The sequence below is a fragment of the Scyliorhinus canicula genome, chromosome 3, assembly GCF_902713615.1.
Source record: "Scyliorhinus canicula chromosome 3, sScyCan1.1, whole genome shotgun sequence".
Taxonomy (NCBI): domain Eukaryota; kingdom Metazoa; phylum Chordata; class Chondrichthyes; order Carcharhiniformes; family Scyliorhinidae; genus Scyliorhinus; species Scyliorhinus canicula.
Window position 1 is genome coordinate 124,555,216 of NC_052148.1, and position 15,416 is coordinate 124,570,631.

At 47.0% G+C, this 15,416-nt stretch overlaps 1 protein-coding gene across 2 annotated transcripts in view; it reads right to left on the reverse strand.

Moving 5' to 3' along the window:
• The window catches only part of LOC119962938 (ubiquitin-protein ligase E3A-like), a 57,631-nt gene that overhangs the window by 16,786 nt on the left and 25,429 nt on the right, over positions 1 to 15,416 (reverse strand). For both annotated transcript variants that reach the window (XM_038791247.1, XM_038791246.1), the window contains one exon: positions 11,800 to 11,955. In XM_038791247.1, coding sequence (XP_038647175.1) covers positions 11,800 to 11,955 — 156 coding nt within the window. The remainder of the gene's footprint in view (positions 1 to 11,799; positions 11,956 to 15,416) is intronic.

Consider the following 15,416-nt stretch of genomic DNA (forward strand, 5'->3'; position numbering starts at 1 on the left):
AAGGTACAACCGTCATCCTGGAGTGGTCCTCTGAGATGCTGGGAGATCTCAGACTGTTCCAGGATGCAGCTAATTATGCACACACTTGCATGATCCGGTGGTGATGGCCGCGCACGGGTTGAACATTTAGGCAGTGTTAATAAAGGGCACTCCCTGATGCCCCGGTGCGCACAAGGCGATCTGCGTGCCATCAATTACCCCCTGGATCTGGAGCATCCAGCGATGGCGGCGTATCCTGCAGCGCGGGCATCTTGGTGGTAGTCTGCTGTCCAGGCATACAGGGAATCAGTGACGTCACGGATGCACTTGTAGGCTGTAGCTTGTGATATGCCCCATTCCTGGAATGAACTGGTTGCATAAACGTTCTGGGCTGCGGTGACCTTCACGGCCATCGGGAGCGAGTGTCCTCCTCCTCCACGGGGTGCCACGTTCCCGAGGACGTGGCACAAGTGCCGCACTGTCTCCTGCGGCACATGCTGCCCAGTACCTCTTCACAAGACCAACGATGTTTGTACATCTTGGGCTGTGGTTGGCATCACCCACTGGGTTCCTCCTCGGTCTGATGGGTGACCAGGTCTTCAGGGTGTGCAGTGACCCCCTGCACATGGGGTGCTGCTTCCAGCCTGCGTCAATGCTGCTGACACCTTCTCCGGCATCTGGCTGCCTGGACTTCTATCAGCACCATGAGGGCAGCTTCTGTGGGACCAACATAATCAGCCATATTGTTATATCTATATGGAATTAGAGATGAAGAGAGGACGACAATCAGATAGGCCCCCCCCCCCCCCCCCCGCTATGGTGCTGACGCTTCTAGAGTTCATGAAAAGTGTTCAGGCTTCAAAGTTTGATTGCAATGTGATGCAATAATCATCATTTGAGGCTTAGCACATATGTACCCACGAGAAGCCACTTTAGAATATTTTGTTTATTAAACGGTCAACGGTAATAAAGATTTGAAAATCAGCTACATGACATTCCAAATATAACACTAACCATTAAACAACAAGGAACCATCACCGTTCCATAGTGGTATCAATGCAAAGCCATATCAGCTCACTTTCACAAAAAAAAAAACAAACACACGGTATCACCCCTCGCAGGTTCCTCCACAGAAACAGAGGATAAGCCTGAGAATGTGTTGCCATGTCCAGAACTGTGTTATTGAAAAGATCTGTCCATCAATGTGCTACTTGTCTCACGTATCAAGGCCATTCTCGGCCCAGGAGCAGTAGCTGTGCCAGTTACTTACAGCACTCACCACACCAGCAACAAAAGTATCAGCAATCTGCGAAAGCATTTTTCCAACGGCGTCATCAGGTGGCACATTTGGGTCAATGAAATGCACCAGATCCCACAGTGTCTTCTTGCTTCAAACCGGATTGCTTTCTGGACTCACTTCCCCTTGAGCCCGGAGTTCCTGGACCTAGTTATCTTCGAAAAAATTGTCCTTCCTTTTGGCTAGAGAAAAGGAAAGAAACAGCAACAGCAGCCTCCAGGCATATACTAAGGCGTGATCCAGAACTCTCCATCGGCAACCCAGGACGCTTAGATAGCAAACTGATTCGCACTTGGCGTGAATCTCAATTTTTACTTTTCCTGCTATTTAACAGGTGCATCCAGATCCACGCCAGGCGCAATGCAGTGGATAAATCGTGCCCAGAATGTCTGAAAGGGCTTAACAAGGGATCAAGAAAGAAATGCTTAAGGGGACATACCAAAACACCAAAGAGATAGAATTTTTAAAAGACTTTGATGGTGGACAAACTGGTATGAGACTATGATTTGGGCATCTGACTTAGTTGGAATAGTGCCACGGGACAATGCTGATCCATTTTGGAGGTTAGAAGGAAAATCAGCAGTAATCCAGTGGGCAGAGGGTGGGAGCATGACGTGAGAGTGGAGAAAGCTATTGAGATAATATAGAACAAAAGAGCAGAAGAATTTGAAAATGAAGATAAGGACAATAGAATATACTGAGGCATCAAAACAGTGCATCTTGGCACCATTGAGGTAGTGAATGCGTTGAGAAAGGGGCATGTTCCAGATTAACTTAGTCTGTGCAAAGGACGATTAGCAGTAATGATATATGCGAGTTAAGCATTTTGTATGCAAGTCGTGCTAGTATCATTACAATCTCTCTGTTTTTTAATTTTTAAGGGGCAATTTAACACAGCCAATTCACCTACTCTGCACATCTTTGGGATGTGGTGGTGAGACCCACGCAGTCACAGTGGAAACATGCAAACTCTACGTGAACAATAGACAGAGGCCGGGATCGAACCCGGGTCCACGGCAGTGTGAGGCAGCAGTGCTAACCACTATGCCACCGTGCCGCCCCATACAATCTCAATTCTACATTTATTATTTGAGAGTGAAAGGAATCAGCAAATTTTTAATGTCAAAAATGAATGTCTCTTGGCACTAAAAACAGCGGCCCGAATTTTACGCTCTTCACCCTGCCAGCACGTTTTGAGATGAAATGACAATGAAATGAAAATCGCTTATTGTCACGAGTAGGCTTCAATGAAGTTACTGTGAAAAGCCCCTAGTCACCACATTCCAGCACCTGTTCGGGGAGGCTGTTACGGGAATCGAACCGTGCTGCTTGTCTGCTTTCAAAGCCAGCGATTTAGCCCAGTGTGCTAAACAGCCCCTATGCTACACAGCCCCTATAAATGAAAATCGCTTATTGTCACGAGTAGGCTTCAATTAAGTTACTGTGAAAAGCCCCTTGTGAAAAGATGGGGGTGGAGTGTGAAATTTCACGGACTGGATTCCCACATCTTCCCCTCACCCACCCTGTCAGCATTCTGCAGGAACTGCTCCATTACTCAACACCCAACACATCATTCCCTTCCCACAGCATCTTCCCTTGCAATTGCAGAAAGTACACCTGTCTCTTTACATCCTCGCTCCACACCATCCAAAGTTCCAAACAGTCCTTTCAGGTGACGTAGCGTTAAATTTGCAACGGTTTCAATTTGGTCTACTGTGTTTGCCACTCCCAATGCGGTCTCCTCTGCATTGGGAGGCTAAATGCAAACTGGGTGGGTGCAGAGCACCTTCACTCAGTCTGCAAGCATGACCCTGACCCTCCTGTCGCTTGTCATTTCAACTCACCATCTTGTTCTCATACCCAAATGCCAATCCTTGACCTGCTGAAATGTTCCAATGAAGCCCAATGCAAACTGGAGGAACAGCACCACATCTTCCAACAGGCATTTTGCAGCCTTCTGGACTCATCATGGAGTTCCAACAATTTCAGAATGTGAACTTTCTCCTCCATCTTGACCCCCCCTTTCAAATCCAAATGTCTTTCTCCACACCACCCCCACAGGGCCACTGTTGCTTGTTCTTATGTTTTCCTTTCACAACACTATTTACACATTCTGCTATCTTACTGTGGTAACTCAACCACAAAAAAGTTGTGAAAGTTAATCTTCTTTAATATATAAAAATAACAGGTGAAACTGTTCAGGTGAAGGAGCAGTGCTCCGAAAGCTAGTGTTTGAAACAAACATGTTGGACTTTAACCTGGTGTTGTAAGACTTCTTACTGTGATAACCACAGTCCAACGCCGGCATCTCCACATCATTGAAATAGCAGTAACAGAATGGAATTAGAACTGCCGACAGTTAAATATGAATACACAAAGGTTAAACTAATGACATTACAGCACTTACTGATGACATCAGCAATGAATTTAAATGAGTAGATGCATATTAATAATACTCTATAACACTTACCTTTGTGCCAGTCAGCACCTTCTTAAGTCCTTAACACTACCATTAATGCTTCCTTTGTCTCGTGCCCAAAACATCTTTCTCTAATCGTCCCTGTTTCCAGCTATCGATGACTTTCTACTCTGCTTCACCCCCTCTTAAACAGTGTAAAATCCATCATATTTCTCCCCATTTTAAGTCAAGAATCTCACGAACTTGAAACATTCTCCCCGTATCTATGTGGGTTTCAGCCCCACAACCCAAAGATGTGCAGGATAGGTGGATTGGCCATGCTAAATTGCCCCTTAATTGGAAAAGAAATTGGGTATCCTAAATATATATATTTTTTAAAGTAAGGGGCGTCGGCTTTACTGGCTTGGCCAACATTTATTGCCCATCCTCAATTGCCCTTGAGAATGTGGTGATGAGCTGCCTTCTCAAACTGCTGCAGTCCATGTGGTGTGGGTACACTCACAGTGATGTTAGGGAGGAAGTTCCAGAATTTTGAACAGTGACATAAAGCCAAGTCAGGATGGTGAGTGGCTTAGCGGGGAACTTCCAGGAGGTGGTGTTCTCATAACAATTGCCCTTGTCCAATCTAGATGGCAGTGGTCATGGGTTTGGAAGGTGTTTTCTAAGGAGCCTTGGTGAGTTCCTGCAGTTCAACTTGGAGGCAGTACAGTCAAGGTTCATTAGACTAGTTTCTGGAATGACAGGGTTGTCATATGATGAGAGATTGAGTAATTTGGACATATGATCTTTGAAGTTTGGAAGAATCAGAGGTGTTCACATTGAAACAGTGTGAAGAAGAGGCTTGACATTGTAGACACTGAGGACTGGTTTCTCTTTTTAAAAAAATATTTTTATTCTCCTTTTTCACATTTTCTCCCGAATTTACACCCAGCAACAATAAACAATAATCAGCAACAAATATATCAATCCCCATAACAATAACACCGATCCCATCCTCCCACCAACCATTAGCCCGCATGTTTACATAAACAAATGACAAAAAGGAATCAGGGATTACCCATAGTCACCCTTAATATACACAGTCCCTCTCCCCCCCCAACCCTCCCACCCATCTCCCCCAACTAATGTTCGATGTTATCCCGTTCTTGAAAGTGCATAATGAATAATGACCATGACTTGTAGAACCCCTCCGTCCTTCCCCTCAGTTCAAACGTAACCTTCTCAAGGGTCAAGTATTCCAACAGGTCACCCCGCCACGTCAGGGCACAGGGTGGAGAGGCCGCTCTCCATCCCAGCAGGACCCACCTTCGGGCGATCAACGAGGCGAAGGCTACGATATCTGCCTCCGCATCCAACCCTGGCTGGTCCGACACCCCGAACATGGCCTCCTGGGGACCCGGGTCCAGTTTCACGTGCACCACCTTGGAAATTACCCTAAAAACCTCCTTCCAGTACTCCTTTTGCTTTGGACAGGATCAAAACATATGAATGCGATTCATATGCCTCAATCCTGCAAACCGAACCCCAAGAAATAAATATTTTAGCGTCTTAATCCCCTTCTCTTCCCATTTTCAAAAACTTCCATCCCACCTCCCTGGCTCAAATCTGTGGTTCCACTGAATCGGCATTTCCCTTGACCCTGCCCCAACCCGAAGTGTTGGCGAAACTGCCTCCAGATTTTCAATGAAGCTATTATTACCGGACTCCTTGAGTATTTCCCCGGAGCTATCGGGAGCGGCGCTGTTACTAGTGCTTTCAGTCCCAACCCCCTGCACATACTCTCCTCCATTCCGACCCACTGGGAATCAACCCCTCTGACCCAGACCCGCACCGTCTCCACATCCGTCGCCCAGTAGTAGTACATCAGGTTCAGGAGACCCAAACCCCCTGCCTGCCTTCCCCTCTGTAGCAGCACCTTTCTCACTCTGGCCATCTTCCCATCCCATATGAATGAGGTAATCCATCCCTCAATCTCCCTGAAAAAAGTCTTTGGCAGGAAAATCAGTAGGCATTGAAAAATAAACAGAAATCGCGGCAACCCATTCATTTTAACCGCCTGCACCCGACCCGCCAGTGACAGACGGAGACCGTCCTACCTTGCCAGATCGGCTTTCACTCTCCCCACCAAACTAGTGATATTGTACCTGCAAAGCCTCCCTCACTCCCGGGCAACCTGCACTCCCAGATACCTTTTTTTTTTAAATTTAGATTACCCAATTATTTTTTCTATTAAGGGGCAATTTAGCGTGGCCAATCCACCTACTCTGCACATTTTTGGATTGTGAGGGTGAAACCCACGCAGACACGGGGAGAATGTGCAAACTCCACACGGACAGTGACCCAGAGCCGGGATCGAACCTGGGACCTCAGCGCCGTGAGGCGGTTGTGCTAACCACTAGGCCACCGTGCTGCCCTCACCCCTAGATACCTAAAGTGATTCCCTGCCCTACGAAATGGCAGCCCCCAACCCGATACACCACAAAATACTCACTCTTGTCCAGGTTCAGCTTATACCCTGAGAAAGACCCAAATACTCGCAGTAGCTCCAATATTCCCCCTATCGACACATTCGGTTCCGACACATACAGCAGCAAGTTGTCGGCATATAAGGGCACCCTATGCTCTATTCCCCCCGCACTATTCCTTTCCATGCTCCCGAACTTCATAATGCGATGGCCAACGGCTCAATCGTAAGTGCAAACAGCAGGCGGCACGTAGGACATCCCTGCCTTGTCCCACGGTGGAGAGAAAAGTATCTCGAGCTGATGTTGTTTGTGCGCACACTCGCCTTCGGCTCCTTATATAGCTTTACCCAGTTCACAAATCTTGGTCCAATCCCAAACTGCTCCAGAACTGCCATCAAGTATCCCCATTCTACCAGGTCAAACGCCTTCTCGACGTCCAATGCCACAACCACCTGTTTCCTTCCCTTCCGCCGGTGCCATAACGACGTTTAAAACCCTACTAATGTTCGAAAAAAGCTGCCTTCCTCTCACGAACCCCGTCTGATCCTCACCTTCAGGGGGCACTCCTCCAGCCTACCCGCCAGTAGCTTCGCCAATACTTTTGCATCCGCATTCAGTGATATAGGCCTATACAACCCACACTCCGTTGGATCCTTATCTTTTTTTAGCAATAGTGAAATCGATGCCTGCCCCAAGGTTTGTAGCAACACCCACTTCCCTATCACCTCTTCAAACATCCCCACCATTAGGGGTGCCAGCTTATCCTTGAATTTTTTTATAATATTCCACCGGAAACCCATCCGGCTCTGCCACCTTCTCCGACTGCATCTTCCCAATCGCATCCTTTATCTCCTGCTCCACTATTGCTTCTTCTAATGTAGCCCTGTCCCCCTCCCCCAGCCTCGGGTACTCCAACCCAAATTCCTACGTCTCACTCCCCAGGGTGGCTCTGACCTGTACAACCTCTCATAAAACTCCTCAAAAACCTTGTTAATCAGTTCCGGGGCCACCACCAACTTCCCTGCCCTATCCCTCACCTGAAGAATTTCGCTTGCCGCTGCTTCCCTCCGGAGCTGACCTGCTAACATACGCCTTATCTTCACGTTCATAAACTGCACCCCTTGCTCGTCTCAGTTGGCGCACCGCCTTCCTGGTGGACAGTTGGTCGAAGCTCGCCTGTAGTTCCTTCCTCTTTTCCAGCTTCACTGGGTCCCCAACTTCTGCATAATGCCTATCTACCTCCAACATCTCATCTATTACCCTCTGCCGCTCCAACCTCTCCTCTTTGTCCACCCTGGCCTGAAACAAAATTACCTCACCCCTCACCACCGCCTTTAGAGCCTCCCAGACAACTGCCTTCGACACCTCACACGTACAGTTGAAACTTACATATTCCTTAATTACCTTTTCAATTTTCTCACAGCACAACTAGTTCCCCAAAAGCCACACATCCAGTTTCCACCCCGGCCTCTGCGTTACCCCCTTCTCCAGTACCATATCAACCCAATGCGGAGCATGATCTGACATTGCAATTGCCGAGTATTCCGACCCCTTAACCCCAGCCAACAAAGCCTTCACCACCATGGAAAAGTCGATCCGCGAGTATACCTTATGGACTGCTGAGAAAAACGAGTACTCCCATTCCCTCGGGTGCAGACACATCCAAGGGTCCATCCCTCCCATTTCCATCATTAGCCCAGCCAGCACCTTCGCCCCCCTGATGGGACCAGCGTGCGCGGCCGTGGCATGTCCAACCTTGGCTCCTGCACCAAGTTCCAGTCCCCCCCCCACAATCAGTTTGTGTGTCGAAGTCGGGGATGGCCCCGAACACCTTCTTTGCGAATCCCACATCGTCCCAATTGGGACTGTATACACTTAACAGCGCCACTAATCTCCCCTCCAGCGCCCCTGTCACAATCACATGTCTACCCCCCTGATCTGCCACCACCTTCTCCATCTGGGAGCGTACCCTTTTGCCGACCATTACCGCTACCCCTCGAACCCTTCCGTCAAATCCAGAGTGAAACACCTGACTAACCCTGACCTTTTTAAGTCTCACCTGGGCCTTCACCCTCAAGTGAGTCTCCTGCAGCATTGCCACACCGGCTTTCAAACTTTTAAGATGTGCAAGCACCCTTGACCGGTCCTCCTAACCCTCTCACGTTCCATGTGACTATCCTAACTGGGGGTCTCTCACCCCCCCCCCCCCCCCCTCCCCCCTTCTTATCCACCATCATACCACCACCGGGCCCTGCCCAATAAGCCTGATCCACCCTTATCCATTATCAACATCAAACCCCTTCCCCCCCCCCTCCCAATAACCCCCCCCTACATTTCCTCTTGAAAAAACATCTCCCAGCAACAATCCCTTCCCCTCCCCTCGCTCGCCTCGTAGGCCCATTGATTTCCGCAGTCCTCCTCTCACCTCACCTCCGTTCACTAGCCGACTTTAGTTAGCTAGCGCAGGTGGCTCCCCCCGCCAAGATATATCGTCCCCTCCCACCCAGTCCCAGAGATAGAAAAAACTAAAACAATCCAACCCATACAATTCACTAAAATAAGATATAACACAGAACGCCAATCAACCCAACCATTAACTTGAACTCTATAACAATGTAAAGAGAAGTAAATTACAATACACATCAGTAAACAGAAAGCTGTAGCATTTATACATTTTCCAGTTCCCCAATCACAGTCCACAGTCTCTCTTCCAGCTCTGCTCCTCACGTCTGTCCCAAGCCTTCTGCCCTCAAGAACACCTCAGCCGCCTCCGCTGTCTCGAAATAAAAGTCTTTGGCCTCATACGTTACCCTCAGCTTCGCCGGGTATACCATACCAAATCGCACTCCCATTTTGAACAATGCCACCTTCACTCGCCCAAAAGCCGCTCGTCTTTTTGCCAACTCCACCGTCAAGTACTGGTAGATCCGAACTACTGCACCATCCCACTGCACCTTGCGCTTCTGCTTCGCCCAGCTTAACACCTCTTTCACGCAGTACTTATGGAAGCAGATAATTACTGTTCTTGGCGACTCGTTCACTTTGGGCTTCGGCCTTAATGACCGATGAGCTTGGTCCAGCTCGTACTGGGATGGGTTCTCACCCTCCCCCATCAGCTCCGCCAACTTCTTAGCGAAGTATTCTGTTGGCGTTGGGTCTTCTGTCCTTTCGGGCAAGCCCACAATTCTCAAATTGTGCCATCTCGAGCGGTTCTCCAAGTCCTCAAGTTTTGCTCGGAGTTCTCTGTTGACCTCCACCACCCTCCCCAACTCGTCCCTCATCGAGGTGAGCTGGACGCTGTGCTCTGTCACGGCCTCCTCCACTTCCTTTATCTTCTCGCCCTGCTCTCTCACCTTGGCCGACATCTTTGCCACGGCTACCCTCACCGGGCCGATTGCCTCCTCCACCATTGGTTTCAAAGCGGCCGCGTCTCCTTCCTCACGGCTTCCAAGTGCCTCGCAAACTGTTTTTCCAGCTCCGCCATCCTGTCAGCACTTTTGCTAGTCTTCTCATTCGGCTGCGAGCCCGCGTTTCCTCCCTTCTTCGGTGCTGCTTTTCGCATCCTTTAACGGTGTATTGGTTTTCCTTTCTTTTTTTCTTTCCTCTTTTCCCCCCTTCACCCTCCTGTCCTTCTTCAATCTGTTTTTTTCTTTGAAAAACAGTCAATTTTTCAAAGGGGGCGGGGGGGGGGGGGGGGGGGGGGGGGGAAGAGAAAAAAAAACTTTCACCAAACTTATTTCAAACTTCTTTCTCTTCTTTTTTGCATCCCTCCAGACTTTCCCTGGGACTGGACTTCAACCTTCTGAGCACGCTCTAGGTGGGAGCCTTCCAACGTGGGACATCTCTTCTACATCCCGTCCTGGCTTCGGGCCTGCCGCCTCGGCCCCCGCTGCTCTGCCCTTCGAGCGCGTGCTGGGCCCGACGCCTCGACATCCGCTGCCCGACACCCACGCGGGGTTCTTCGCCGGTTTTCAAACCGGCCCGGCTGGTTGCCCGTGACGGTCTCAAAGGCCGTCAATAGTTGGGGGGGGGGGGGCGCGATCGAAAAGTCGGGGAAACCGCCGAAAGCACCGCAAATCGTGGCCACCGGCGGGAGCTCTTCCCGATGCGGCCGTTCCGCTCTCAAGCGCCACCGGAAGTCAGGACTGGTTTCCTCTTACTTGAGGACCCAACACGAGGGAAAAATCTCAGGATAGCATTCAGACTGTCATTTAAATAACATTTAGATGTCATTCAGAAATGAGATGAGTAGAAAGTTCTTCACTCAGAGTATTGCGTACTTTTGGAATTTTCTACACAAGGCGGTTGAGGATGCTCCATCATCAAGAATACTTGAAGCTGAGATCGATTTTGTGTCTATCGGGAAATCAAGAGATATAGGGAGTTTGGCAGGGAAGTACAATTAAAGTCATTATCAAATCAGCCATTGTCAAATTGAATGGCAGAACACGCCCAAGGGGCTGTATTATCTACTTTTGCTTCTAATTCTTATGTTCTTACAATCTCATATGGTGGTTATACAATTATTCCCCCTCCCCACCTCAACAAACAATTTGAGTGTTTAAACTTTAATGCTACTAGATAGATTCAGCTAAGGTGAGAACGTCTTTGCATCTTATCGAAGGGCAAATCATAGAATCAAATCATAGAATTTACAGTACAGAAAGAGGCCATTTGACCCATCGGGTCTACACTAGCCCCTGAAGGAGCATTCTACCTAAGCCCATATATCCACTCTATTCCCCATAACCCAGCAACCCCACCTAACGTTTGGACACTACGGGGCAATTACCGCGACCAATCCACCTAACCCGCGCATCTTTGGACTGTGGGAGGAAACCTGGGCACTCGGAGGAAACCCACGCAGACACGGGGCGAACGTGCAGACTCTGCACAGACAGTGACCCAAGCAGGAATCGAACCCGGGTCCCTGCCGCTGTGAAGCAACAGTGCTAACTACTATGTTCCCGGGAGGAACAGACATAGTGGCCCACACTTGATCTAACAAATATTCATGTGAGCCATTATAATATTCCAGATAAAGGGCCTTAGAACACAATGATAAACTGTTCTCTGATAATCTCTCAGATAAGCACATGGAGAGATTGGTGGAGACGAATGTAGGTCCCCCACAGACAGAAATGGGGGAATGTATAATAGGGAACAAAGAAATGGCTGAACAACTGAATACATAATAATAATCGCTTAATGTCACAAGTAGGCTTCAATTAAGTTACTATTAAAAGCCCCTAGTCACCACATTCTGGCTCCTGTTTGGGGAGGCCGGTACAGGAATTGAACCTGCGCTGCTGGCCTTGTTCTGCATTACAAGCCAGCTGTTTAGTTCACTGTGCTAAACCAGCCCTTTAGTATAGTATATAGTACATAGTACACAATATATAGAATACAAAAGTGGGTCTGGGCTTACTTACATTCAGCTGCTCAAAGTGGAATAAGTCTGATTTTTATTCTTTCCTGTTAAAGCCCTTGGGAGCATCAGAGATGGGAATCTATTACCTTGGTATCTTACCAAGATTATAGAATGATTGTACAATATTATCAGTATCAATAGACAAGAGAATAGCAAAATAAAATACTTTTAGTGAATCTATGTATGGAACTAAGTAAGCAATACTCACCCGGCTGCCACAGATTAGCTGTTCAATTTCTTCTGGTCTGAAAAGGTATTTTAAGGGAGACTCATTCGTGACCATTTGGAAACCACGATTGAATGCTCGGAATTGCTTTTCCACTGATTGGTTCAAAATATAGTTGGTATATAGTTGAACAAATTCCTGAACCAAAAGAGACATGTTAGAAACCTAAAGGCAGCATTTAATTTAAATATTAAAATAGAATATCACACTTCCACGATGACAAAATCAATTGTCATATTAAAATAGCCAAATACATTTCTAGGTTTGCTCGGTGAAACAAATCTCTGCAATAATCACGGTTCAAAATAGGTGATAAACATGCTTCCCAACAAGCAGCGTTTCGTGTAAGCTGTGTGGCAACCCAAAAGACCCCCCACAGGCTGTGCACTAGTTAACTGCACTTGTGCAGCCACACAAACAGATTTAAAGAAGGAGTACACTGAAATAAATCAGGGAATGTTGATATCTGAGATGATAAACATTGCAGCACTATGGGGAAAATGTTGGGAGCGGTACTAGTTAAGTTATTGTTGCAGAGAGATAGCATGGGAGTCATTGTCAATGTTGATTTAAAGATGACATCTCATTAGGTGAGAGAGTTTGAGCCATGGGTCTTCATTTGACTGAACATGCAGATTCTTGATCCGCTGATTTTTCGGTACATGGCACAGGATGTCCCACGAGGTAGTGGAATTTAGAGTGCAGAATCGGCTTCCTTTTCTTTTCTATTACAACTCTGTCTCATTATTAAGATGTTGTGAATCAAAGCATGAGGCAGCTTAATGGACAAGTTCCCAACATTTTGAACAACTGATCGCAAACTCTTCCCAGTCACTAATGTCAATGCTGCTGCACTTTATTGAGAGTTTCAGAGTTCTATAAAAGTGTTTTCTTGTCCTCTCCAGGAATGTTAGCCAGTTGAGATGTTGTGGCAGGGGGATGGGAACCGATGCAGGAAGTTGGAAGATAGTAAAACAGGGACAGAAGCAAAAAGGGGGAAAGTGTAAGGCAGAAAAACCATAGTCAAAAATCAAAAAGGGCGACAGTACATGGTACAGTGACTAAGGGGAGCTCAGTGAACAGGCTCAGTAATACTAAAAGGAGTAAAACGGGAAGTAAAAACATTAATGGTAAGCGACGCGGCAGGTTGTTACATGAAGATATGGGTTCAACGCCAAGGAAAATTAGGAGAAAGGTTAAGAGGAAATATAACTTAGGAGAGGTTACTGATCGAGGTGTTAAGATTCAAAACAGAGGTAAAAAAGCCAACATAAGTGTTCTTTACCTGAAAGCTCGTAGTATTCGGAATAAGGTAAATGAGTTGATGGCGCAAATCATCGTGAATGACTATGATTTAATGGCCATTACTGAAACATGGTTAAAGGATGGTCATGACTGGGAGTTAATATCCGAGGGTATCAAACTATTCGGAAGGATAGAGTGGATGGTAAGGGAGGTGGTGCAGCTCTGTTATTTAAGGATGACATCCGGGCAATAGTAAGGGATGACATCAGTGCTATGGAGGATAAGGTTGAATCCATTTGGGTGGAAATCAGGAATAGTAAGGCGAAAAAGTCACTGATAGGAGTAGTCTATCGGCCACCAAATAGTAACGTTATGGTGGGGCAGGCAATAAACAAAGAGATAACTGATGCATGTAGAAATGGTACAGCAGTTATCATGGGGGATTTTTATCTACATGTCGATTGGTTTAACCAGGTCGGTCAAGGCAGCCTTGAGGCGGAATTTATAGAATGTATCCGCGATAGTGTCCTCGAACAATATATAATGGAACCTACGAGGGAACAAGTGATCCTAGGTCTTGTACTGTGTAATGAGACAGGGGTGATTCATGATCTCATAGTCAGGGATCCTCTCGGAAGGAGCGATCACAATATGGTGGAATTTAAAATACAGATTGAGGGTCAGAAGGTAAACTCAAACACTCGTGCTTTGTGCTTAAACAAAGAAAATTACAATGGGATGAGAGAAGAATTAGCTAAGGTAGACTGGGAGCAAAAACTTTATGGTGGAACAGTGGAGAACCTTCCAAGCAATTTTTCACAGTGCTCAGCAAAGGTTTATACCAACAAAAAGGAAGGACGGTAGAAAGAGGGAAAATCGTCCGTGGATACCTAAGGAAATAAGGGAGAGTATCAAATCGAAGGAAAAAGCATACAAAGTGGCAAAGATTAGCGGGAGACTCGAGGACTGGGAAATCTTTAGGGGGCAACAGAAAGCTACTAAAAAAAACTATAAAGAAGAGTAAGATAGATTATGAGAGTAAACCTGCTCAGAATATAAAAACAGACAGTAAAAGATTTTACAAATATATAAAACAAAAAAGAGTGGCTAAGGTAAATATTGGTCTTTAGAGGATGAGAAGGGAGTTTTAATAATGGGAGATGAGGAAATGGCTGAGGAACTGAACAGGTTTTTTGGGTCGGTCTTCACAGTGGAAGATGCAAATAACATGCCAGTGACTGATAGAAATGAGGCTATGACAGGTGGGGACCTTCAGAGGATTGTTATCACTAAGGAGGTAGTGATGGGCAAGCTAATGGGGCTAAAGGTAGACAAGTCTCCTGGCCCTGATGGAATGCATCCCAGAGTGCTAAAAGAGATGGCTAGGGAAATTGCAGATGCACTAGTGATGATTTACCAAAATTCACTGGACTCTGGGATGGTCCCGGTGGATTGGAAATTAGCGAACATGACACCACTGTTTAAAAAGGGAGGTAGGCAGAGAGCAGGTAATTATAGGCCAGTGAGCTTAACTTCGGTAGTAGGGAACATGCTGGAATCTATCATCAAGGAAGAAATAGCGAGGCATCTGGATAGAAATTGTCCCATTGGGCAGACGCAGCATGGGTTCATAAAGGGCAGGTCGTGCCTAACTAATTTAGTGGAATTTTTTGAGGATATTACCAGTGTGGTAAATAATGGGGAGCCAATAGAACATAGAACAGTACAGCACAGAACAGGCCCTTCGGCCCTCAATGTTGTGCCGAGCCATGATCACCCTACTCAAACCCACGTATTCACCCTATACCCGTAACCCAACAACCCTCCCCTTTAACCTTACTTTTATTAGGCCACTACGGGCAATTTAGCATGGCCAATCCACCTAACCCGCACATCTTTGGACTGTGGGAGGAAACCGGAGCACCCGGAGGAAACCCACGCACACAGGGGGAGGACGTGCAGACTCCACACAGACAGTGACCCAGCCGGGAATCGAACCTGGGACCCTGGAGCTGTGAAGCATTTATGCTAACCACCATGCTACCCTGCTGCCCCCATGGATGTGGTATATCTGGATTTCCAGAAAGCCTTTGACAAGGTGCCACACAAAAGGTTGCTGCATAATATAAAGATGCATGGCATTAAGGGTAAAGTAGTAGCATGGATAGAGGATTGGTCAATTAATAGAAAGCAAAGAGTGGGGATTAATGGGTGTTTCTCTGGTTGGCAATCAGTAGCGAGCGGTGTCCCTCAGGGATCAGTGTTGGGCCCACAATTGTTCACAATTACATAGATGATTTGGAGTTGGGGACCAAGGGCAATGTGTCCAAGTTTGCAGACGACACTAAGATGAG